The following is a 27,998-nucleotide window of genomic DNA, read 5'->3' as shown; positions in this document are numbered from 1 at the left end:
AAACTAAATGCCCAAAGCTTTATAAATTATTAAACCTAATTAAGAATAAGATAGGTATTAAGCTCTTTTTAATATGGTGCAAAAATGCTGCGTTCGAGATTGTGGATTGAAAAATGTCAAAGGACTTGAATACGTTCAAGTAAAATATAATATTTATATTTATAATGTTTAACAAATAATTTATGAATTTTATTGTTTTTAAATAATTATATTATTTTTTAATAACAATAATAAAAAACATTTTACAAACTATATAACAACTAAAATGTGTTTAAGATTAAGAGGCATTAGTACAAAACTTACTTTTGATCAATTAACAATAAAAAAACAAAAACATACAAAATTTATATACATTTTTTTCATATAAATTTTTTTAGTCTAATAAAAAATATTACAAATAAAATCATACGATTTCAAATGTGTAAAATATATTTAGAATTCCTTTTGATGATATGAAAAGAGCAGAACAATGGATAAGTTTATTTAATATAGAGCCAGGAAAAAATTACTTAGTATGTTAACACCACTTTTTAAACAGTGACTTCAATCAAGAGGGTGTTGATGTTAATCTTAAAAAGTTAAATATAAACAATAAACACTGTGCCTAGTCTGCTTTTGCTGGTAGGAAAATTTATTAGAAGAAGTGAAAAAATTAATATAAAAATTGTTTTTTAATTTTAGTTATAATTGATCCCGGGTCATCGCTCATATGAACAGGGGCTATGACCAGTGTGCAACAATTATCTTAATAAATTATGTACTCAACTACTTATTTAAGAGAATTGTAAATTAGATTTTTTCCACAGATGCGCTTTGTATATTAACCGTGAAAACCAGCTCTGAAAAGAGCTCGCGTTGCTCCCGCTATCATCTTGTCTTTTTATATAGATATTAGATAATATATTACACTTCAATGTTGAAAATAATTTAACCCATTAAATATAAATGAATAACAATAATGCATGAATGTATATAGTCGGAAGAATGAAAAGTGGCCACTAGCAAATATTATAGCAATGGTTTTTTTTGGATGAACAGGCATTCTCAAACTGAGTTAAATACATTTCATCTTATAATTCAAAATACGCGCGCTGTTTTTTTCATTATTTTGTGTAGCCATAGATAATAGAATTCTTCTATTATCTGTGGGGTAGTCATTACAGAAATCACCCGCCGGGAGCTTTCGCATTAGTGGCCAATTTTTCGTTCTCCTGACTTAAATAGTAATAGAATATAAATTAAACTTTCTTTAAAAACTCATACATTTTTTTGGAATTAGAAATTTAAAACGAGTAATGACAGTAGGTATTTAATAATATTAATAATTGTATTTGAAAAAAAGAACGTATTCAAATACATGCATACAAATAATTTATAAGAACACAAAAGTCATTATAATCATTTACAAATTGTCAATACAACATTTTGGATTTTATTCCTTAAATCATAGTATATTTTCAATTTTATATAGCTTTGGCGTACAACAGTGTTCATTTATCGGCCTTCATTGGACATAATATAGCGCTCCCGGTGGCGATGACTGTCTGTAAAAGAATGTTCAATGTTCCAAACAAGTGACGACACCCCATAAATTCACCTAGGGTTGGTGGCAAACCAGTACAGTGTTATAAATCTCAAGGCCACCACTTCCACTTCCACCGTCTGAATCGTTCACAGCACGATGTAGAGAAGATATAATAATACATTTTCGTATAACAACTTAAAGTAAAATAGGCCTCCAGGCGAATAGTGGCGTACTCTGTTGAGAGATTTCCGAACTCCTGGTTTGCCGAACATTTTGGCATCCATTTTTTTTACATTGTGAGATAGGGAAGGGGTATCACCTTATCTTCTCTAGTCATTACATCGTGGTACACAGTCAACTACTGCGGTAGTTGCAGCCCACCACTAGCCCTGGTAGTTCGTGTCGTGTCCACTACGTTCGTTTCGCCTCGATCCGGTTTTCGTCAATTCATAGTTCGCTGCTCAGTCATCACTAGTCACCCTTACGGGCTAGACGGTGGTTGTTCAATTCTCTCTGTAACCTCTATAATGGATCCTATTATGAATTCGCAACCTATAGAAGTCATCGACACGAATGGATTTAATAAGTTTAAATATCCAGCAATTGTACATAATGGGTACCTGTACCATTTCCACAAAAAATGCAAGCGTCACCTCCGATGGAGATGTTGCCGTCGATTATCTTGGAAATGCCCGGCTGTGCTCAGAATGACCAGGGGTATGTCAGAAATAGCACACATCACCGTCGACCACGAACATATTCACGCGAACGACTTGGACGCAATCGAAGCATTTAAAAATGTAATAAATAAACACAAACAATCGTCCTTATCCAGGTAAGATATTATTATAAACGAAATATTATAATATAGTGTACACAACATAGCTGTATATTTAATTTAATTATTGTACCGCCATAGTGGTGCATTAAGGGTTCTATTATAATATATATATATGAATAAAAATACGACGTGGCGCAGCGCGGACCGCCGATAAAAGAAGTTACTGACATTCGGTAATATTCAAAAAAAATTTTAGGATATTTTCGAATTGAACTATAAAATTTTTAAATAAATCCTCTTTATCTCTTTTTTGATTGAGTGGATGTACCAGTGGCGTAGTTATGGGGGGGGATATGGGGATAGATCCCCCCCCCCAGAGCCTTTTTTTTAATGTTTAAATCATTGACTTATTGAGCCCCTCCACTTTATGTTTAACCAATAAATTGTATATCCCCCCCCCCAGAACAAAATCATAACTACGCCACTGGGATGTACCCAATATTTTCTTGTGGTTTTAGCAGCATGTGAAGTAGAATCATCTAGTTCACCGGCTGCTTTCGCGGCACAAATAAATTCAGGGCTGGTTATAGGCGTAGGCGACATAGGCCCAAGCCTACAAAATTTATATTTATATATAGAGGCGGCATATAAGAAAAAAATTATAAAACAAGAGGCGGCAATTTTCATCTTTGCCTACGTATAAAAATTTGCTTGCACCGGCCCTGCAAATAATACTTAAAGGGTCGGAGTCACTCATAATGAAAAAAAAATCGACTGTACTGGTCGCAAATAGAACTTTAACTGTGCTATGTACCTATGGCAGGCATGATTAGTATTTAAATTTAAAATATTTTCATATAAATAAATTTTGCATCTGGTATTTCCGCATCGTGTGGTCGAACACGGCTGTTGCAGAATTTTCGCATTCATAATTTTCGTGCTGAAAAAACGCATCGTGTGGCCCAAGCCTAACAAATCACCCAAACCGGTTTTGACCTACATGCTGCGTGCTAGCGCGAATGGATGTCGGAGCTAGGAAGGGACAAACTCTGTCGCTAGAAACGAGAGCATTTCATGATGACCTTAATTACAACTTTTGTAATGTAAAACATGACAATTTTGTTTCAATAAAACGGCTTACAGAATGGTTTTAGAGCAAAATACCTTAATTAAAAGCTGTAGAGGAGAATTATGTTGGGTGACGTAAATTCCTCATAAATTATAAGTTATTCTTATAGCAATTCAAAAAATTGATCGAAATCTTAAAAATTTGCAATGCATCTTTCAGTCGAAAATTTATAAAATTTTAGTTATGTTTTTACAGCTACAGCTTGGACATTTAATGCAAAGTTCTTCTTTATAGAACTTTATACTGAAACCAAAAAATCTGTAAAATATATATGCACAATATTTTTTATATTTAAATGAGATTATATTTTATATATTTTTTCTATACATGATAAATTTTTTAAAATATGTCGATTAATTTCTAGGTAATGCATATTTATAAAACTTATTTACACTGTCTTACGATTAAGTGGCATTGATTTAAAAGATAATAACAATAGTATAAATGTATAAAATGGTATCAATTATTATTAAGTATTAATAAATAATAATATAATAAATACAATGTTCTTGAAAAAATAAACTAACATAGTAACTTTGAGTGTTTGACAGATAATATAATGTGGCACTGAATTCAAATTTAAAAAATTGTTACATTACAGTGACTTTCTGTAAACTCAAAAAAAAAAAATTAAATAAACACATTATAATCAATACATTTGGTATTCTGTCTAAAAGCAAAAATATTTAGGTAGATATTTGTAGAAACAAAACATTTGTTTTTTTTTTTTTGTAAAAAATGTTGGAAATTAATAGATTATAAAACGTTCAATAATATTGTATTCATTGTTTTTATTTTTATTATTATTATTATTATTTTTTTTTTTTTTTTTAGTAAAAATAAGTGTTTTAAACCAAAGGATTTGAACAAATTTTTTCTAACTAACTCAAAAGATACAATTTTCAATTTTGAAAATAATCCGCTCAATAAATTAGAACAAAAAAATAACAAAAATCAAGTAAGTAATTTAGATGTACATTTAATTGTTTACTTTTTAAATTGAATGTATTAAATGAATCTTTAATTTTTTTATTTCACAACTAAATAATAACACCATAAGACTCTTTACATGTTTGTAAAGAAATTGTACATTTTATAATAATATTGTTACACATAATTTATGATATTTCACGCATCTTATTTTGATATAGATTGACTCTATTGAGTGATTAAGTAGATTAGTTTTTGTTTGTATTGTATAAGACTTAAAATGAGTACAAGTAAAAAATTACATAGTATGTTGTAAATAATAATTCATTGTTTTTAAATTCCGGATTTACTTAAGTACTATATTCAATATGAGTATTACAAAGTATTAAATATTATATTATTGTGTTTGTAAAATAAAAATATGACGATTGGATTTATTTCTTTAAATTTATAATAATATAATATAATTAATACACATACAAATATAATAAATCCGTAAACAGACATGAATGTCCCCTGATAGAACAACTAAAAATCAAATTGATTATGTCATGATCGATTCCAGAAGAAACACTGCATAACAAATTTTAAAAGCTGTAGAGGCGTCTGAGGGATATTAGACCACTTTCTAGTACGAATTCAAGTACACTTCAGATTGTAGGTTAAGTGGAGAGAAAAAAAAGAGTTATCCATAAGTTCAACATTGAGAAATTAAAAGAAAAAACAAACCTTCAGAACTACGTAGAAATAATAGATAGAAATTTAAAAAACGACAACAACAATGAGCTTGATCAACTGTGGGAGAAACTAGAAAAAACAATCAAGCAAGCAGCAAAAGATGTACTAGGTTTTGAAGAGAGAAGAAAACCTAAAAAGTGGTTCATCGCATCAGATGTATAAGAGCTCTTGAAGAATGAGATGCTGTCAGAATGGCATTAATAAAAACCGCCATCGAGTCAAACCGAAGAGCCTTAGCAATCAAACAATGAGAAACTAAGAAGATAATAAAAATCGAAAAAAGGCAATGGGAAAAGAATTACATCAATGACATAGAGATTTATTTTAAAAGAAACATCAAAGTTTCGTATAGAAAAACGGATAACATAAAAAGCGGGTACAGACCAAGAACGATCATCCTAAAAGTATCAGACGGCACTTTGATTACAGACAAAAGTGAAATAGCTGAAAAATTCAGAGAAATGTATGACCCGATACCACATAAAACAAGACAAAAATAATTTGTAGATCAATAGAACAAAATATAGAACAAATGATACATGAACCAACAACGGAAGAAATAGAAATGGCAATTGAAATGCTCAAAAATGGTAAAGAACTCGGAAAAGACGATATAACAGCGGAGTTACTAAGAAATAGTGAGAAAGCTGTGATGAAAAAACTAGAAAAAATTATTAAAAAAGTATGGTGGGAAGAGAAATACCTGAAGCCTGGAATGTGTTGATCCTATACCCTATAAACAAAAAAGGGTATATTATAAATTGAAAAAATTATAGAGGCATCTCGTTATTAGATATATCATACAAAGTTCTATTATATTAAGTGTCCTCCTTAATAAACTCATACCATATGGAGATAAAATAGTCGGGGAGTATCAGGGAGGTTTCAGAAGGGGAAAATCAACGGTGGATCAAATGCATATTGCCAAACAATTAATGGAAAAATACTACGAATATAATCAGGAACTATTCATGTTATTTGTAGATTTTATAAGCAGGCATACGACTCGATTAACCGGGAAAGTCTATGGAATACCATAGATAAGCTTGGGATACCAGCAAAGATCACAAGAATGATAAGAGCACATTGTGTTCAAAATTCTAAATACGTGGTCAAATTTAACAGCCAACTGTCAAATACATTCATGATCAACAAAGGACTGAAACAGGGAGATGCACTCTCACAAATGCTCTTCAGTCTTCAACATTGCGTTGAAAGAAGTGGTTAGAATTAATGCATTAAATATCGGTATAGGAGTCAAACTACAAGAATCTAAGACTATCAAACTGATAGCATACGTTGATAACATAGTATTACTGTCCGAATCTGAGAGCGACCTTCAGGAAATGAAGGAAGCTCTCATAGATGAAAGTAAACAAATGGGCTTAACTATAAATGAAGAAAAAACGAAGTACATGATACTGTCACGGAAGAATAATAGACATAGTAATTTGATAGTAAGAGAGATGAACTTCGAGTTGGTCAAAAATTTCAAATATTTAGAGGTGGAATTGAGTGTGTCGAGGAATAACCACAAGAAAATACAAAACAGAATAAAATCAGCTAACAAGTTCTTCTTCGGATGGATTAAAGACAATATTAAAATCTAAACTAGTTTCAGTCAGTTCTAAACTAACTGTATACAAAGTAATGATACTCCCGATAGCATTATATGTGTGTGAAACTTGAGCCACAACCAAAACGGACGACCAATACCAATATTTGAGAGAAAAGGTGTTACGATAAATTTTTGGCCCCAGAAGAAACCAAAAAACGGGAGAATATGATCGAAGAAAAAATGAAGACGTAATAAGCTTATTAGAGCACTCAGACATATTAGCTACTATGAAAAGCAAAAGGATAAGCTGAGCAGGCAATGTATGGTGAGGTTGAGAACAAACAATCGCCAAGTCACCTACTGGAAGCCGAAGAGCAAAAGACCACTTAGCCGCCCAAGACAAAGATCGTTGGATACGGTCCATAAATATTTGGATATGCTGGGAATCTTGAACGATAAAGAGTTAGTCACGGATAAAGACAAACGGAGGAAAGTGGTGGTTGCGGTGAAGGACCTGAATAGTCTATATTAAGCCAGGGGAAAAAAAATTAATACATAATATCAATATTGAGTATTGACTAACTTATTCATTTTCCTACAAAGTGTTTATTTCTTCAAATAGTATATAAAACTGTTAAATATACACATTTCATGATGATTAGTCAACTGTGTCTGATTTTTACATGCATACAAAACATAAAATAATGAACTGCAATTTTGTATAACATATAATATGCATGTATACAATTAATTAATCTAGAGCAATTATTTGAAAAAAGAAATATTTTCAACCAAAATTCTATCCTATTATTGAATATGAAAGAACGGTTAAACTTAAAATATTTAATATTAATGAAGTAAAAGTTCATTTATGACTTGTTTAGTAAGTTAAATAAATTTGTTCGCAAATCTTGACATGTATTTTACCTACAATTATACATAGTATATTAAATACAACTTAAATTTAACAAGTTAAATAAAATTATGTCATGGCAAAAAAAAAATAATTGAACATACTTAATTTAACGAGATATTCAGATATACCTTTTACAACATTTTCAATGTACAATTTATTATTAATAATTCACAATTATTTTTATATAATATGTTTAGGTATTTAAAACTATCAATTTAAATTAAAAAAAAAAAACAATTCTATTGTTAAAATCAATGGATGGTTATTTTTCTATATTTATGTGTTATTGATCTTGACCTTAATTTTATTTTAAAACTGTTTTTTTTAGCTCAAAAACGTAAATCAAATTTGTCGGGCAACATTACCAAATGAACATAATATGACCATCAATAATAATAAAAACAAAAATAAATTTTCTTTAAGAAATAATATAAACAAAAGAAATTATATTTTGTCTAAAAATAATCAGATAGAAAAAAATGCTTTGATTAGAAGAAGAAAAAAAAATGTATATATGCCAATTGCTAACACACGCACATTCAAAAGATCTTTGACTACGAATACAAACAAGAGAAAAAATATTAAGACTACTAATAAACAAAAAATTAAAAGTACATTAATCACAAATGCATGTAGCCAAACAATTCCTTCAAAAGTTAAACCAAGAAAAAACACTTCTAAATTTACAAATAAAAATTTACCTATAAATACAACTACTTCTACAAGTACACCTGTACTTAAAAGTATATCTACAATTGGAAGTTTACCTTCAATTAAAGTTCCATTTAATATGATTGAAAGCCATTTGAACAAGAATATTGATAATGAAAATGAAAGTATTAGTGATAGTGACGACAATAATGATGATGATGATGATGATTCTATTTTTGGTTCTGATGGAGTTAATTATAATACAGTTATCAATGATAATGATGACGAAGAAAATAATATTAAATTTGTGCAAGATGATTGTATGTCAAACAACTATAATAAAGAAAATTGGCCAACAATTTTAAAAAAACTGAGTGATCCTTCGACAGGAATTAAGGTATGTACCTACTAGGTAGTAATACAGTTTTTACATTTAGAAAATATTTAATTAATACTATTTATTGATTTTGTAGGTATTAGAAGGTATTTTATTGCGCAAAGCATTAATTCAAATGATGCAAGGAAATAATATTAAATTTGTGCAAGATGATTGTATGTCAAACAACTATAATAAAGAAAATTGGCCAACAATTTTAAAAAAACTGAGTGATCCTTCGACAGGAATTAAGGTATGTACTAGGTAGTAATACAGTTTTTACATTTAGAAAATATTTAATTAATACTATTTATTGATTTTGTAGGTATTAGAAGGTATTTTATTGCGCAAAGCATTAATTCAAATGATGCAAGGAAATAATAGAACTAATAGAGAAGTTCTGATATTAAAACACTACAGCTGCAGTATTGATAATTTGAAACATAAGTATGATCGTTTGCTGCAAAAAGTAAAAACATTAAAAAATAGTCTAAAAAGTGATAGAAATATGAGACGTACTAGTGTTTTAAATAAAAAAGCAAAGGTAAATTTGAATATTTTTTCTTTCAATTTTTAATAAGCAAATAATATCTAAATAATTGTAACATAATGATAATAACACCCAACAGAACAATTAAGTGTTAGTATGTTCCATATCTTTAACTAGGTAAATTGTATTATGTAAGATGTATATTGAAAGACAAAATAAATTATTGCACCACTATTTTATTTATGTTGTCTGTTAATGGATATAATTGTATAGCTATAATAATCTATATCATATATACCAGTAAATTTCGCTACCACACAATTCAGGCACGTAGCTAGGATTAGATAATTAGGGTAGCCTAATTATGGCCAACATTTTTCTCGAGTGGCCAAAATCCCCCCCCCCCCCCAAGCACGAATAAAATTATGTTTATATTGTTTATAATACCATTGTTTAGCAAATTTTTCAACTACTTCTTCCAAGTCCAAAGGTTTTGCTATCATTGTAATGAAAAATATGCATAGCATTACTTGTTATATACTTATATACCAGCTATAGTACGGCCAGCGAAAAATGAGCCGTGACCGTCGCGTTGCTAGTGGTGAATTTTAGTGTAACTAGGGGTTCTCCATTTGAAACTATTGCGTGGTACGGAGTGGTACGGCGAGTGAAAAGCGAGCGGTGACGAAAAGTTTTAGTAACCCTGACGAAATTCGGCCACCCGGAGCACTGGTATCGCGGCTCATTTTTCGCTGGCCGTACTATAGTTGATTACCTACAGTAGGAAATCGGCGATCGGTTTTATATTTATGAAATATAGATTATAAATAGATATCTACTATAATATTATTATGCATAATAATTATCGTGGACCCACACTAATCAATGATGTCGTGGTGGGAAATACCGAATTATTATTGAAATAGAAAAACGAGTTCATGCGAGTATGCGACTTTATAATAATTAATTTAGATGCATTGTATCCTACGTTAATACAACGAGTATCTGTTAACGATTTCTATTTCGAGTTTTGATAATCTTAACATGCTGTTCAAAAAATCGAATTATTTCTGATGCTATAAATTAAAGGCCGTTATGTTCATATTTGTAATAATCGTGAGAACATAGCGTAATTATGTAATTATAAGTAAAAACAAATATAATATAAATTTTAAAATATATGATAATTTTTTTCAAACAATTATTTAAGCCTTTGGTATTTCAACAATATAATGGGGTGGCCATCAGGGTGGCCTGTAAATATTTTGGGTTGCAGGACCACCCCAGGACACCCCTTTGCTACGTGCCTGCCACACATTAATTATTAAAACAAAAGTTGTTAAAGAAACAGCTGACTGTGGAGTTAGCCATTATTCATTAGTTGTTTTTTTATTTACATACAACCATTAAGAAAAATAAAAGAGTAATTACAACAATAAAACCATCATTTTTTGTATAGTGATTTTGCCATTCAGAGAAAATTCATTCACTGAACTGTAGACATTTTTTTTAATGAATAAAGCGTCCTATTCAGAATTCAGAACATTTAAGATATGTTAAAATTGCAATTTGACATTGAATAGAAGACTTAAATAATTAAGACCCAATAATCGAAGAAAATCAATAAATAATTTCAATTATTTCAATTATTAATAAATTGTAATAATAAAATACAAATTCTTATCTTGATAACTGTTAATTATGAAAAAACTGTTTTTGTTGCGTTTTCTATTTTTAATTTGTATTCAGTTTTCTAATCAGGAACTAATAACATACACAATGTTACTAATTACTGACCTATATCTAAAATGTCTATAATTTCCAAAATGTTTGAAGCTTTTATTACTAAAAAATTTACAGCAGTTCGATAACAATACAGAGTATCATAACGTGGACTCACTGAATCGGGTACAAGTCAACGATGAAGCCAAAATCGACGGGGAAGATGAAAAACATAATAGACCCACCCGGACAAGACGACAGCCAGCGCGTCTATCAATTTATCACTTATACAGTGATAGTGACTAGAGATGGGAACCACAGTAAATTTAATTGGTAAATTTTACGGGTAGGGTAAATTAACGTAAATTTTACTGACATTTTTTTTACCCGGTAAATATTTTTTACCGTTTTAAAATTGATCGACCACTCATTTCACTTGTTTTCATGTGCACAACAATGTATAATGACTTTCATGTCATCTACAATGCATGATATAAATATAACTAGTGTTGTATATTATAATATAATATTCTACATGTAATGATAATTATTTAGAAAATCAGGAATAGTGTGTTATATGACAACGTGACCGTGGAATCCGCTGACACAGGGATTCTATTGTGACACGGAGCGTCGTCGTCTAACCCACCATGGGAGGCCAGTCAGTTTTTATAATACGTTTGAACCGATACATTGTCATTAGCTGTAATAATAATAAAATATACTTTTTATTAAAACTATTTTGCGTACGTTATTTTAATTGTTGTGTAAAATCATAACATTTTTTGGTGGCAGCGGTGGGAATTCATTTTAAATTTTAAATCGTTACAAAACTGTAGTTACAAAAAAAAAAATGGAAAAAATTCACCAACAAACGAAATGACACAAATGAACGTTAAATGGTAACTGAATGTTTAAATGATGTATTTTAAAAATACAATACAGTCTTAAAATCCATATCATATCGATAATTGTGTAGGTTTAGCACTATAGTATAAAATATAATATCGTAGATAGCCGTTTATCGGTAGATTTCACATTGGACCGGTCCCGTTGTTTTTAATATTTTAAAAATATTAAGCCATTATTATTATTATTATTAAGCCATATTATTAATGCACAACTTGACTAGCTAACTCTTACTTTTATGAACGTCTAGGTCAACGAGGTTTATTTCATTTTTCGGTTATAAACATTTTTTATAACCATCATCATCTGAAAAAACCAAAATTGGGTTCCATTTTCATGGAATAATCAATAATTCATGGAAACATTACATTGCTGTTTTTTAAATTATGTTTTTAGATGATCAAATATTGCAAAGGACATTCAGAGAAAATTCATCCACTGAACTGTAGATATTTTTTAATGAATAAAGCGAACACTAATCAGAAGACTTAAGGTATATTAAAATTGCAATTTAACATTGAATAATAGACTTAAATAATTATGACTCAAGAATTGAAGAAAATTAATAAATAATGTAACTAATTTAAATTATTAATTGTAATAATATATGTATAAATTCATTTAAATAATAAATGTGATAATTTAATTAAGAAATTATTTTTTTCCTTCGCTATATTGGGTACCTAATTATCATGAGTAACCAACCTATAAGTGGGTTTTATTTAATTTCATTGACATTGCCTCTGAAATCTGTACTCACTCCTACTCATTTGCTATATCTAAGGTTTCCCCAGCTAGCTGAAAATTTTATTTTTGAGATTATGATTTAATTTTAATTATAATACAATTAAGCCAGTTATCATTACAATTATAATACTATTATGCTAGCTATGGTTAAAAAGCATTCTATGAAAAGTTTCTTTCAAAGGTATCTACTCTAGACATTTTATGATATTTTCATTTTACTTAAGAAGGTGTATACGTACTAACTTGAGTGTTTTATTTAATTATATCCATCTTTAATAGTTCTTAATTATTTGGGTATTTATAAGTATAAATTAAACGCCCAAAGCTTTATAAATTATTAATTCTAATTAAGAATTACTAGAATAAGATAGGTATTAAACTCATGAGAATACCTACTCTTCTCAAGATTTTCTCAAGTAAATTTTATAATTATAATTTTTTTTCTTTAGCTATCTACCTAATTGACTACGTTTTTTTGCGACAAAATGTTAAATAATAATAGTGATTAAATAGTAATTCACTTAATAAAAAAATAAACGAGATTTGTTTCAAAAACATTTCTTGTAACCATTATCATCCCAATAAAACAAGAGTTCGCTGTAGGCCGTCATACTGCCCGTACCACACCTATGCTATTGGTTTATTGCATTCGCTAGAGTGCGCTCCTAATCAACGCCGAATTGAGACTTTTCAGGCCCACCGAGATTTTAAATTTCTATCGGCCCATTCATAGGTGGAGTTTTGATTAAATATTATGGTAGGCTAAAATTGTATTATGTATGATATGTTACGAAGACTACAAACACCCCTTAAAACCTTTAATTTATAGAATAATTACGAGAAATTGGAATTTATTTATTTTTATAAACAAGCACCACAACTATTATATTTACTTGGTACATACTGCGATGCAAGCGTATATTATCGATTGGCGATGCTTGAGAATTGAATAACCAATACACTATACAGCAATATAATACAGCTGACACATTTATTGTTATTAACTGTGTATTTGGATCTATATTTTAGTATTTTACTTTGTGACTATCTAAAAAGACTAGACAACTTTTGTCCAAAAATAATAACAGCCCAAATTTTACGCGGCCCACTGAGATTTTCTCGGTAGCTCGCCAGTTCAATCCGGGCCTGCTCCTAATAGTAATCAACTAATAAATACCTAATAAAGGTTTGTTATAGAATATAGGCACTTGTTAATACAGCACTTTGTTTATGTTATAGTATTATTAATTCTTAATTTTATACTTAAATTTATATTTACTAATGGCTATACTATTATAATCCGACGTCAACCGGTTTTTATCAGTGTGGCCGGGCGGGATCTTATTTGAAATCATGAACTATATTTACTATATAACTATATAACTATATACTATCTTAAACCGTGACTAAGATATACTATATGATTATATATGCATAGGCGGAATTAGAGGGGGACTTGGGGGTATAGCCTCCCTAAACATTTGGATAGCCCCCTCAAGTATTATTATTATTTCAGATATTATCAATGTTGCACATTCCATAAACAAAATATACACGCATTGCATTTAATCTAGCCTCCCTCCCCCCAAAAAAATTGACCCTAGTTGCGCCTATGTATATATAAGCTTTTATCATGATTAGATATAGTATATTTTAGTTAATGTTTGAAATTAAAAATATCGTTTTGGCTATCGAGATCAACGAGGGTAACTAGAATATTAGATCCAATTTTTTTTTAACAGAAATCACCTTCAAAGTTGAAAATAAAAGTCCCTCATAAATCATAATTGTAAAAGCTATACATTATTTTATCGTTTCGTTCTTAAAGTGCACAATTAACAGTGTAAATATTGTGAAGTATAATTTATTAAGTAAATTTCATCATTATGTATTTATATATTATTATACATAAATATTACTAATATTTTAATTATTTACATTGTTTACTTTACTATTAGCATTAATTATAAATACTACATAGTATTTATAATCACAAATCGACGATATTATTACTTCCGAAAATATTGCATTTATTAGGTGTTTAATGTTTAATTATTATGATAAAACGTATTTATACCATATTATATCAATTTAATGAGCTCAAATTGATATAACATCATTCTGTAAACAGTAAAAATAGATTCCAAGTATAAATAGATAATAATATTAAAAAAAATATAATTATAAACACACTTAAAACTATACATTAGTTTTAAAATTTGAGTATTAGGGATGATATTTTTTTCTTTGATAATAGGGGCTATTATTTTAAGAAGTAGTTTTTCGAAAAGTTTCCCTAACGTTGGTAGTAAACTTATCGGGTGGTATGAGGTTACCAAATTTTTTGGTTTTTCTGGTTTAGCAATTAATATTATTTTAGAGAATTTCCATATTGAGGGAGTGTATGATAACCTGAGCATTGTGTTGTAAATGTGAGTCAGAAGAAGGATGGTTTTGTTTGTTAGTTTTTTGAGTATTTTGTTATTAATTAGATCATATTCCGGGGATTTGTTGTTGTGCAGTTTAGTGATATGATATTTTATTTCTTATGGCGTGATTGGTTTGGCTGGTAGTGATAGAGGTAGTGGGCTATTAAGAAAACTTTGGACATTTTCTATGTGTGTTGAAATATTGAAATTTGTATCCGGGTGGGGTTTGAAAGTTTCTGATAGGTGATTGCCAAATAAGTTTGCTTTTTCACTGTCGGTTATGGCTAGAGTGTTGTTAGGATTTGTTAATGGGGGGGGGACTATGTCTTTTCTTTTGGTTTTATTTTTATTGATTTCCATAAGGAACCATTTATTGGTGTAAGTGATGATAAAAATGAATGAAATTGATTGGTTTTAAATGTTTGGAGATCTTTTTTCAGTTTATTTTTTAGTTTATTTAGTTCATGTTTGTGCTCTGGGTAGTGGGTTTGATGCCAGGTTTTTCTAGCTTGGCGTTTTTTATTAATTAATTCTGGGGTGAGTAAGTATACTGGTGTGATTTTATTGGTATATTCGTATTTGTTGGTGTAGGGGTTGAGTCTGTTATTGCTTTTTGGATAGTCGTAATGAGGAATTGTGAAGCGTTGTCTATGTCATCGCTAGATTTTAGTCGGATATTTAATGATATGTATTCGTCTAATTTTTCTTGGAATAAATTGAAATTAATTTGTGTATAACGTGTTGTCTACGTTTTCTGGTTTACCACCTAGATGAAGTAGAACAGGGGAGTGGTCACTGGACAGTTCTTCGAGGTTTTTTATATTATTATTTAAATGGTTTGGTAGCGAGGTTATGAAAAAATATAGTAAGTCGGGGTGACGATTTGTGTGGGATGGTCAGTAGGTTGGAGCATTAGGTGAGATGAAGGATAGGTGATTATTTAAAATTGTATTGTAGAGAGTTTGGCCTCTGGGATTAGTTGATCTACATCCAAATGCGGTATGCTTTGCATTAAAGTCACCGCCAATAATGAACGAATTTTTTAGTGTTCTTAGAAATGTTTGGAGTCGAGGAGGTGTTATTTTTTAATTAGGAGGACAGTAAACTGATGATATTGTAATGGGGATATGGTTAAGTACTATTTGGATACTTGTAGCTTGTATAAAGGTCTTTTGATGTATCGGTAATCCGTAGTGTAATAGCATAGAGGATATTAAGATCGCGGTACCAGCGTGTGCAGTACCGTCAGGGGGATCTGTTCAGTATGTTGTATAACCTGGTATGTTGAAATGTTTCGGTGGTGTCGGGTAGTTTCTGTAATTAGAGCGATGTTTATTTTTTTGTCGTAAAGTGGGTGTTGTAGTTCATTTTTATTGTGGGTTAATCCGTTTGCGTTCCAGAGTAATATTGATAAAGGAGGAGTTTGATTTTTATCAGTTGACATTTTTCATTATTGATTTGTCGATGACTGTTGTTAAAAGTGAAATAAGTGGGTTAATGAGGGATTTGAATTCGTTTAAAAAGGAGGTCAATTGGGTAGTCATGTTTTCGTTTTGTTGGTTTTGGTGTTCGTTATTTGTGTGTATAGGACTTTTATTTTGTAGGGTAGCCTGAGAGTAGGTTTAGCTGTTATTTGAGTTATTTGGGTTTGAGTTACTGTAAAGAGATAGGTTGTACAGAATGGGATTTTTGTGATTTATGTTTTCTTCAGTTTTGTTGGTGTTGCTTTTGCTTGGTGATTGTTTTTTTCGGAGTTGCTGCAGGTTATTGAATACAAGACATCCACGGTAATTTGCTGGGTGATTTCCGTTACATAACGCACATTTGGCAGGGAGGTCTCGGCTTTTGGTACATGTGTCTGTTCTGTGGTTTTCGCCACAACGGACACATCTCGGATGGTTGTTACAGTAAGTTCTAGTATACCCGTAATTTTGACAATTTAAGCAAAGCGGTGCTAGTTTATTGATACGAGATGCTTCGATTTTGACTTTGGTATAGCATATAGTTTGGAGCACGTTCCGTCGTAAGTTGTAAAGAAGAGGTATAAAATGTAAGCAATACATTAATACGACAAATTAAAATCTTTTATTAACTGTTAAACATTAAATAAAGTCTTTCGATAGCGTAAGCAGTAAGCACGTATATGTACATACTTAACTACCGGAGAGCAAGTAATTAAAAACTGTGACTAAGTCTAACTGACTCTTAGCTAACTCTCACTAGCTCTATGATGAGGACTCCTATTTATATGGGACATGCCGTGATTGAGGAGAGGATGATTGACGTCCAAGGAATAGCGTGATGTGCCTAAGCCAACCAGAATGCATCATCAGTGGTCCGACTCGGTGGCGTGATAAAGTTCTAGGCCACTGGACTTTGAACTTACGTTTTTATATAAAAAAACGTCGGTTTACTACACAGCTCTTATCTGACACTCCAATGGACAACGACAAATGTATTTAAACATAATATGTATATCACAAATCGCTATCGTCCGTACCTATATAAATCCATATATATGCATACGTACACATACATTAAACGTATTAATATTTAATATTCTTCTATTATAAAATATTATATTGTACAGATAACTACTGCAAGGCATTAAATATTTGGCAGTACAATGTTAAACGGACCATTTAAAATCGTTATAGAAACATGTGATGACAATACATGTATTATGTATGTAGAGAGTGAGACCTAACCCATGCTTTGTAAGAATTTCCGTAGAATGATGTTAGGGATTTCTTTGTTGTTTTTGTTCGTTTCACGTTCAATTCTGAGAATAATAGAGACTACACAGGAAATGCTGTACATATATATATTTCATATAAAATGGACTGTCTCTATTCAAAACACGTTTTGCAGTTGTTCAGTGTTATCGACTGCCTTCACATACTTCTATAACGATTTCAGATGGTCCGTTTAACATTGTACTGTCAAATTTTTAATGCCTCGTAGTAGTTATCTGTACATAATATTTTATAATAGAAGAATATTGAGTATTAATATGTAGAACGTATATATACTTACGCATATACATGGATATAAATAGGTACTACTTTTATTCGATTTCCAAAGCTGAGATACAAAAAGAAAAGTCTACATGAACTTCTAACTATAAAAACTTTGCAATTTTTGCGATTGTTACAAATTCTGCTGAACTTTAAATGATCAAATGTATAAAAAAATAGTTGTAACTATGATGTGTTTTTAATATTTTTATACGGATAAAAGAACAACTTATATACAATCTTGCATTAAATTTTAAAGAATTTTGATTATATGAATAATAAACGACATTTAAAAAAAAATAAAAATTTGATAAAGCCTTAAAATACTAAACAGATTAAATATTTTGAATTTTATATCAAAATTACACGAGCATGTTCACCGGGGTACAATATCTATTTGAAGAAATAAAGAATAATAATAATATAGGTATATATAAGTAATTTATCTGTAAGACACACTTAAAACCGGTAACATTAGTTTTAAAATTTAATTCTTTCGTGTTAGATTATTACTTGATACATGATAAGTTTATTTAATATAAGAATATCACAACAAATGAACAAAAACCCTTCGTAAACTTCGTGTAAAAATGGCTAAGTAAAAAAAAATATTAGATCTTTAAGCACTATAAAGATGTGATATCATGAATTAATGCTAAGTATATTGAATTTAAGTAAACGTAATTTATTTCAATAATTTATTTACTTGGCGAGGAATTATTTCTTAAAAGAAACAAAGTGTGATGAATAATATAATAAAATGGCGAAGAACTATTACAATATAACTTATTATTATTATTTTTTTTTTTTATTTAGAAATACGCCTCAACTGCCAGGGTTATTGGCGTTTAAGATATACATGTTACAGTTTAATTATAATTTACATATTGGTATTAGAGTATAAAAGATAAATAATATGATACAAATAAGTATATAATATAAGAATTGTAAGTGGTATGTTAGGATTTATGTTATATTTTATGCAGTAGGTTCGTTTCTTTGAGAAGTTCTAGGAGTGAAGATGTTCTTTCCATGTTTGGTGCTAGAATTTCACAAAGGTTGCTGGGGAGCATGAGTTTGTCTCTGGCATCTTTTGTGAGGAGGCATTCTGTTAGAAGGTGTTTGACAGTAGTCACGGAGTTGCATGAGGTGCATAACGGTTGTTCTTTTTTGCTCATTAGATGTTCATGAGTGTAAAGTGTGTGGCCAATTCGTAATCTGTTGAGTACGATTTGATGTCTACGCGGGAGTGATGTGTCTGGCAACCACCTAACTTATTATTATTTAAAACATATTATTATTAATATTTATATATTATTCTAAATAATTCCTCGCCAAGTAAATAAATTATTGAAACAAAATACGTTTACTTAACTTCAATATACTTAGCATTAATTCATGATATCACATCTTTATAGTTCTTAAAGATCTAATATTTTTTTTTACTTAGCCATTTTTACACGAAGTTTACGAAGGGTTTTTGTTGTGATATCACTAATTTTTATCATCATTGCAAATGATTAAACGATGATTATGATTATTATTATTATTATTATTATATTGTATATCATTTTTTTTTAATGATTATGACCGTTAGGGGAGACCGTGAGTGGGGGAGCGTGAGTGGGGGCCGGTCGGCACGACAACGCGAGAAGCGGCCGCCGTGATTCCAGATCTCAATATAATTTTTCATTAAAAATGTTTCACGTTTCCTTTAATAACTTAATTTCTAACTGTACGATTTTTATGATTTTTACAAAAAGATCATCTGCATGATTTTCCTCGTGTTTTGCAATTTACTAGGTATAAATTGATTCAGTAGATAATTAATTATCTCATCTGACAAAAAACACCGAAATTTACACGGTTTTAATGGGAAACTCCTGCTTCGAGATAATATACACTGTCGTGCCGCCGATTTTATTTTTTATTACTTAGCTCGCGCCACGACCGTGGCGCTGGATTCAATTTTAATATATATATACGACATACGTAGACACTAGTGGTCAACGTTAGCATCTGCCTTCGCAGTTCGCACAGATAGTAATTCTGATCTCGGTTTCTATAACGATTTCATATTTATACCTTTATACGACAAATTGTTTATATCCTGTAACACCACATAGGTACCTATATAACCGTATAAGTAAAATACATTATATAATACAGAATATTATACATATACTACCAATGACTGATTGCATACATATAAAAATGTATGAATATTTTCAATATTTCGTAAATCTTCTAACTTTGAGTCTAGAACGCTACATACTGCTCTACACCAGGGATCTCCAAAGTCAAAACTACGGCTCACAAGTCACAGGTCGTGCTCGGTCCGTAAACAGCTGTAGTAACCAGTGATGGTTGCTGCACGCTTCTTTTACGACTAAGGCACGTTCCGTCGTAAGTTGCAAAGAAGAGGTATAAAATGTAAGCAATACATTAATACGACAAATTAAAATCTTTTATTAACTGTTAAACACTAAATAAAGTCTTTCGATAGCGTAAGCACGTATATGTACATACTTAACTACCGGAGAGCAAGTAATTAAAAATACTGTGACTAAGTCTAACTGACTCTTAGCTAACTCTCACTAGCTCTATGATGAGGACTCCTATTTATATGGGACATGCCGTGATTGAGGAGAGGATGATTGACGTCCAAGGAATAGCGTGATGTGCCTAAGTCAACCAGAAGGCATCATCAGTGGTCCGACTCGGTGGCGTGATAAAGTTCTAGGCCACTGGACTTTGAACTTACGTTTTTATATAAAAAAACGTCGGTTTACTACACAGCTCTTATCCGACACTCCAATGGACAACGACAAATGTATTTAAACATAATATGTATATCACAAATCGCTATCGTCCGTACCTATATAAATCCATATATATGCATACGTACACATACATTAAACGTATTAATATTTAATATTCTTCTATTATAAAATATTATATTGTACAGATAACTACTGCAAGGCATTAAATATTTGGCAGTACAATGTTAAACGGACCATTTAAAATCGTTATAGAAACATGTGATGACAATACATGTATTATGTATGTAGAGAGTGAGACCTAACCCACGCTTTGTAAGAATTTCTGTAGAATGATGTTAGGGATTTCTTTGTTGTTTTTGTTCGTTTCACGTTCAATTCTGAGAATAATAGAGACTACACAGGAAATGCTGTACATATAATATATATTTCATATAAAATGGACTGTCTCTATTCAAAACACGTTTTGCAGGTGTTCAGTGTTATCGACTGCCTTCACATATTTCTATAACGATTTCAGATGGTTATAGAATATAATACTAGCACAGAATCTATTCTGTGATACTAGCAACGACAGATTGCATAACGACAGTACTATAATCAGTCGCTGTGGCTAAACATACGTCATGGCCATACCACATCCTCATTATTCTGTTATGTATATTATAGCAAAATTAATTTCCCCCTAACCATTATATTGACAAAATTGATTCGTAAAACGAAAATATCTATAAGTACGATAAAGTCACAATTTTCACAAGCCACACACAGATTAATTTTACGATTATTACGTGTTGGCGTTGGTTAATAAATATAATATATATTATAAACAAAAACCAATTTATTTAATATAACATAACAACAACATATAAATTTTATATAAACAAATAAGATTTTCGGTATCTGTGTAAGTATATAAAGCACCCGTCGTTGCAACTGCACGATTGAATTAAATTTAAAAAAAATCAGGTATCTACTTATATTAGGTATTAATTAGACATATACCGAAAATCTTTACAAGCAGTCACGAAAATTGTAAACTACTATAACAGTATAATATTAACAGAACCTGATCATGCATATATTACAAACCGCAACAAAACATGCGACGGACGAATCTCTTAGTCCGTTTCCATAATGACCGACGTTTAGCGGGCACTACCTTTGACGAGTCGCACGAAATTTCCGTCGGAGTGGAGATGCACTCTATTTTTGGCACTTCGTCTACTTTCATGGCTACGCAATCATTCGACAAGTTCGGCATCGAACGCCACGGCCGATCGGCCAAATAACCACGGTTCTTCCAGTCATGGAAAGTGACCGGCCCGGGGTTTTGTAAATCGAAAATCTGCCGATTAGTTAACACGGATCGCGTTTCGATCTCGACCACCGCCGGCTCTGCAGTTGCAGGGCAAGCCAACGAATCGCTCGGAACTTCCGTCGGAGTGGCGATGCCCTTTATTTTTGGCACTTCGTCTACTTTCATGGCTACGCAATCATTCGACAAGTTCGGCATCGAACGCCACGGCCGATCGGCCAAATCACCACGGTTACTCTCGTCTTGGAAATTGAACGGCACAGGGTTTTGTAAATCGAAAATCTCCCGATTAGTTAACACGGATAGCGTTTCGATCTCGACTACTACCGCCGGCCCTGCAATCGCAGCGCATGCCGACGAGTTGCACGGAAGTTGCATCGGTGCGGCGATGCACTCAATATTTTTCTCACTGTCTAATTCCAACGCGACGTCATTCTGCGATAAATTCTGCATCGAACCCGTCGGTCGACCGGCCAAATCTCCCCGGTCCTTCCCGTCGTGTGAATCGATCGGTCCAGAGTTGTCTTCTCCGAAAACCCGTCCATCAGTCAACATAGACGGCGTCTGGATCTCTTTAATATCTTTCTCCTGGTCCGCGGTTGTATTTTCATTAGATGTTGTTGTCATAATATCGGGAGTAGAAGAATTCGAACGTTTTGTTGGTGAGCCCGATAAATCTCTAAGTTCTGAAACTTGTGCCGCTGAGCTTGATTCCGACATAGTCTGCAGATTATTGTCGGTTATAATATTATTCTGCATAATATTGTAATATACTCGTAAATATATTATAAACTTTATAAATTAACTATAAATTCGTAATGTTTTCAAACAAGAGAATTATGAAACGTAATTTTTGTAATTGATGCTATAGTTGTTACACTATTGAAAGCTGAATGAGGAATGACATATTTTTGTTTACGAAAGCATTCATATCATGTTTATTTCTAACTACGTAGTTGCAGCCCATAGCAACGATAATAGATGTTTATAATTTTGTAATGGAAATACATTTTTTTTAAACTATCACATGAACGATTTTAAATTTAATTTTGTGTAAATACACAACTCGTTAGAAAAGAATACATATAACTATATAATATATGTTTTCAGGATGGATATAAATTATATTGTTATATACACTGTATATTATACAGCTTTTAGTTAGGTTATACATACTATATTATCATTAATTGTAATAAAGGTGTTTGGAAAAATGAACGGGTTCGCAAAATCCTGATGTTGGCCGATTATAATGATAAACTAAAATGATATATAATATATAATAATTAGCTGTAGGTAATAATAAAGTGATAAATGTGTTAACACATAAATCAGGTTGTTATAGCAACCATTTAAAAACAAATATTACAAACAAAATTTCCATCGTAAATCTCAAATTCCCCGTTAGATTTCTTTGTTGTTTTTGTTCGTTTCACTTTCAATTCTGAGAATAATAACGTTAGTCATTGGGGGGGGGGGGGGGGTTGATAACATTTTTAATACCTTGGACTTATATAATACAAGATTCCTAATTAATTTCCCTGACAACATTAAATAAAAATGTTTATCGTAAAATCGTAACATTTTTTTTCCACAGTTAAAGTTCAACTTTCGATGATATTACACGTTGTTCAAACATACAAATAATTATGATTTATCCTGTATTTTTAAATTCTTTTACTATTCAAAAAATATTAATAAAAACCTAAAACACTTCTTAAATTATCATAAAACTCATTATTTATTTTTTTATTATTAATACATAGGCATGTTAAATAGAACAATAAAAAGGGAGGTATTGTGCTGTACCTATTCTATTTTATTTTTCTTATAAATAACTCAAAATTGATATCACACACTTAAATCTGGTACCATTAGATTTAAAATTAAAATCCTTCTTACTTTAATATTACTTAATATATGATAAATTTATTGGAGATTTTTTTAAATTATATAACCTTATTATAGGATATAATAACAGTGAATAAAACAATATCTTTTTTTATTTTGCTTAAAAATCACTCAATATTTACCTTTCACACATATAACTATTTCCATTAGTTTTAAAATTTATTTTTTTCTTATTATAATTTTATTTAATAATTGATAAGTTTATTTGAGATTTATATAATTTTATTGTATAATAATATAATGACAGTGAATTAAATAAATTATATCTTTTTTTTTTATTCTGCCAATAAAACACTCAATATCGATTACACACTTAAAACTATTACTATTAGTTTTACCTTACTATTATATTACTTAGTTAATGCATGATAGGTTTATTTGAGATTTAAAAATTTATATAACCTTATTGTATAATATAATAACAGTGAATTAAATAATTTATTTGTTTATTTTACTAGTACAACACTCAATATTGATCCCACACTCGACTGTAACGATGATATAAACATTTTGTGAAAATATTGAAAATTTCAAATATTTACGGTTATTTGTTTGTGAATTACAACAAAAACAAAAATCGTTTTGAAAATTATAGTTTCTATGTTATATTATACAAGTAAACAATATACAATGTCATAAATATTTGAAATTTAATTAATAATTATAAAAAATGTATTTGATTTTCTGTGAGAATTTTTTCATTATAGGTTAAAAAACGTAATCAATTTTCAAATCTTTGTCATCAACAAAAAAATTCTTTATATATTTTTACTGAAGAAAACATAATATTATGTATATTATAGGTATGTTTGTTGTACAGTGGTGACGCCGTTTTTCTATAACTTTGCCAGTTGCTACCTTGGGTAGTCACATTCAATTCTATTTAAGGTCTTAGAAGAATATAATTCACGAGATATTATACATATTAGTCCCTGATATAGTGATATAATTCTCGCAAAATTCAAACCATGATGATTGAAGACTAAATTAATTAAGTATTTAAGTATATTATTATAGTGATTTCTTGATCTTTACAACGTACATTAATTGTACAAGTAGTTGTTGTCTTCATGTGATATTATAAACTTTGTAATTCATTATCAGGTAAAAGTGGTGGTAATTGATAAGTGATAAAATTATTATTGTCAAATGATAACATTGATAATAAACAAATGAAAATTTATATTTCACTGCAAATTTGTTAAATAGTAAATCAAAACCATACTGGTATAACTTTAGTGAGTAGTAGTATATTTGCTTATGGTTATATACAATATATATTATTTTTTTTGTACTTAGTCGAGTGACTATGTCGAGTTATAATGATCGACGTCGAAAAGAACGTGAAAACATCGGTTTGATTGGTGTAGCAGAAGTTTGGGAAAAATCACCTCCACAATCAGTTAACAAGTACTATTCTTATTTTTAGATAAAATAACATATATTAAACATAAAGTAACTTCTAAAATAATGAGATAAATTATCAAACATCAGTATTTTATATTATTATTATTTTGTATGGCGTCTATGAGCAACATCAACAACACTTAGAATATTTAAAGATATAACATATGTATACAATTTAAATTTAAATTAAAAATTGAAAATTAAAAGATGGCTAACAGTGATATAACTCAAGAATAAATAAACACATATATTGACACATAGTATTTTATATTAATGTTATGCTACATTTCAGTTTCAACTTTTTTTTTATTTTTGTTATTATTTGTTAGGCAGGTATCATACAAAAATGAAGTATTTTGGTTTAGCATACTATTCTGCTTGGCATAAGATTTATTAATTTAAATTTAAAAATAAAAGTTAAACATCTAAGTAAATATTAAGTTACTTATATGAGAGTTTTATTTTTAAAAGCTATAAGATTTCAAATAAGCACATAATAATGGTTTGTTATTTGAATTTACTCTGTAGTTGGAGCTTTTATTTCTTAATCATTAATTTATATTTGTTTTAGTGTACTATTAAAACAATGGTGATTACTAATTCATCTAATCATAATTATTTAGGGAATAGTATTTATTATTTTTTTCTGAAATTAATGTTTAATGTTTTATTTTTATTTTTGTTAGGTGTTTGGTTTATACAAAAGGTAAATTAATAATAAACTGAGCATTGACAGTATTCATATTTTGAATTTTTAGTATCAGTCTTAATTTGATTATCAATTAAATTTATAGTTGGAAAAATTAATTGTGGTTCCATACCAATATATGTACATATATATATGTCTTCTGGGCTAGTTATAGGTGTAGGCGATGTAGGTACAAGCCTATGGCGGCAAAATGTATATTTATATATAAAGGCGGCATATAAGAAAAAATAATAAAACAAGAGGCGGTAATTTTGATTTTTTCCTACATATAAAAATTTGATTGCACCGACCCTGTATGTCATGAATATTATTTGAAAATTCATAAAATATTAAGAGTTTTACAAATAACATTTTTGTTAATTTATGTATTTCCTAGAATAATATGATAAATAATAAATAATAATGGTAGTTACTAATTTTTTTCATTATAGTTTAGACTCGGATGATGAAAACACTTTAAATCAAAACAATCTTGCAATTGATTCAAATAAACTGCATAAAAAGAGAAAGAAACAAAAAGATAAATCAAAGGTAATATATTTTACAAGTTGTGTAACTTGCAAGTTATTTGATTTGCTTAGTATTTTTCTTCTTATTTACTTTAGAAATCAAAAAAGTCTAAAAAAGTAAAAAAGCATAAAGAATCACATAAAAAGAAGAAGAAGAAAAGAGTATCATCAGACAGTTCTAGTGATTCAAGTAGTGAAGATGATGAATGGATTGAGAAAAAGGGTAAAAAGTTCATTATTTGTAAAGATTATTTTTATGTAATTAATGTATTATTTATATATTAGGTGCCAAAGAACATACCGTAGATGATATGGTAGGACCATTACCAAAGCCTAATGTGACATTAACACAAAAAGAGTATGGTCGCGCTTTGTTGCCTGGTGAAGGGGCAGCCATGGCAGCTTACGTACAAGATGGTAAACGTATTCCTCGGCGTGGTGAAATTGGTTTGACGTGTGATGAAATATCGTCTTACGAGGCAGTTGGATATGTGATGAGCGGAAGTCGGCACAGACGCATGGAAGCTGTGCGTATTCGTAAAGAAAATCAAATTTACTCTGCTGATGAAAAACGTGCATTGGCTATGTTCAGTAAGGAAGAACGACAAAAGAGAGAAAATAAAATTCTTACTCAGTTTAGGGATATGGTGAAAAGTAAAACTTCAAATAAATAATTAGAAATTACATTTTGTGTTAAATTTGTATTAAATGTAAAATAATATAATTGACTGATTACAATATATATTTTATTTTTCTGTATGAAGAAGTGCAGTATATTATTTCTCCAATAAAATTGTATTCAATTGATAATAATTAAGCTTAAAAAGAATAAGACAAATTTTAAATTAGAATTACATAAAGTATTTGTTATAACTTGTGATAGATTAAAGGTTTTTTTCTCTAAGTTGTCCTATCTAATAGTATTTACAAAATTATTTTAAATTTATTATATTATAATAATTATTATGTTAATACTTTAATATAGAACTAATTATCAGTTAAACAAATTAAATATTGTATCCATTTCTACTTGACTACATAAGGTATGAAAGAGAAAATGAGTTCTCCTCTTAAAGATTTATGACTAATAATAAATTATAATAATGGTAATAATAATAAATCTAATGCTTAGTACTTGTTTGTTATTACCCTGCCATCTCACTGTAATACATTTATTGCCTCGCTTTTCTTGTTTATAATTGTTTTGTCACTCTTTTGACATTGGCTTCCTGACGGATTAAAAAAATAAACTTTGTTACCTATCATACAAAAATACATGACACCAATACACCATAATCTATAATCTTATCTGATATTTTGAAAGCCTACTAGAATTTACAAACAAGTACTTTTTTTTTCTGTAACAATATTGAATATATCATGATTACACAAAATACTGTAGAAATATTAATTTAAAATCATTTAATAGGTAGTTCAATGTTTATT

General features: G+C 29.8%; 2 protein-coding genes across 4 annotated transcripts; both read left to right on the top strand.

Moving 5' to 3' along the window:
• Positions 1–4: 4 nt before the first annotated feature.
• On the top strand, positions 5–27,311 carry LOC114119491 (NKAP family protein CG6066). Of its 2 annotated transcripts, XM_050198569.1 has the most exons (6): positions 5–16; positions 25,141–25,165; positions 25,227–25,337; positions 26,475–26,574; positions 26,649–26,775; positions 26,838–27,311. In XM_050198569.1, exons 3-6 carry the CDS (start codon positions 25,237–25,239, stop codon positions 27,224–27,226), a joined length of 717 nt encoding a protein of 238 aa, XP_050054526.1. In that variant the 5' UTR covers positions 5–16; positions 25,141–25,165; positions 25,227–25,236; the 3' UTR covers positions 27,227–27,311. The 2 variants fall into 2 exon arrangements, with proteins under 2 accessions (XP_050054526.1, XP_027836857.2); XM_027981056.2 differs by lacking the exon at positions 5–16 and having other exon boundaries at positions 25,017–25,165.
• Positions 1,390–12,247, top strand: LOC126549430 (putative uncharacterized protein DDB_G0282133). Of its 2 annotated transcripts, XM_050198564.1 has the most exons (7): positions 1,390–2,360; positions 4,270–4,393; positions 7,906–8,625; positions 8,702–8,857; positions 8,930–9,148; positions 10,955–11,149; positions 12,122–12,247. In XM_050198564.1, the coding sequence occupies exons 1-6, from the start codon at positions 2,053–2,055 to the stop codon at positions 11,120–11,122; spliced, it is 1,695 nt and encodes a 564-aa protein (XP_050054521.1). In that variant the 5' UTR covers positions 1,390–2,052; the 3' UTR covers positions 11,123–11,149; positions 12,122–12,247. The 2 variants fall into 2 exon arrangements, with proteins under 2 accessions (XP_050054521.1, XP_050054522.1); XM_050198565.1 differs by lacking the exon at positions 8,702–8,857.
• Positions 27,312–27,998: the final 687 nt, after the last annotated feature.

Source organism: Aphis gossypii, chromosome 1, assembly GCF_020184175.1.
Source record: "Aphis gossypii isolate Hap1 chromosome 1, ASM2018417v2, whole genome shotgun sequence".
NCBI lineage: Eukaryota > Metazoa > Arthropoda > Insecta > Hemiptera > Aphididae > Aphis > Aphis gossypii.
This window is presented reverse-complemented; position numbering and strand designations above follow the sequence as displayed.

Excerpts from the sequence above, each read along its gene's own strand:
- LOC126549430 (XM_050198564.1), top strand. The coding sequence starts at position 2,053 with ATGGATCCTATTATGAATTCGCAACCTATAGAAGTCATCGACACGAAT. Across the intron at positions 2,361-4,269 it reads AAACAATCGTCCTTATCCAG|TAAAAATAAGTGTTTTAAAC; the intron begins GTAAGATATTAT and ends TTTTTTTTTTAG. Across the intron at positions 4,394-7,905 it reads AAAAAAATAACAAAAATCAA|CTCAAAAACGTAAATCAAAT; the intron begins GTAAGTAATTTA and ends TGTTTTTTTTAG.
- LOC114119491 (XM_050198569.1), top strand. The coding sequence starts at position 25,237 with ATGTCGAGTTATAATGATCGACGTCGAAAAGAACGTGAAAACATCGGT. Across the intron at positions 25,338-26,474 it reads CCTCCACAATCAGTTAACAA|TTTAGACTCGGATGATGAAA; the intron begins GTACTATTCTTA and ends TTTTCATTATAG. Across the intron at positions 26,575-26,648 it reads AACAAAAAGATAAATCAAAG|AAATCAAAAAAGTCTAAAAA; the intron begins GTAATATATTTT and ends TATTTACTTTAG.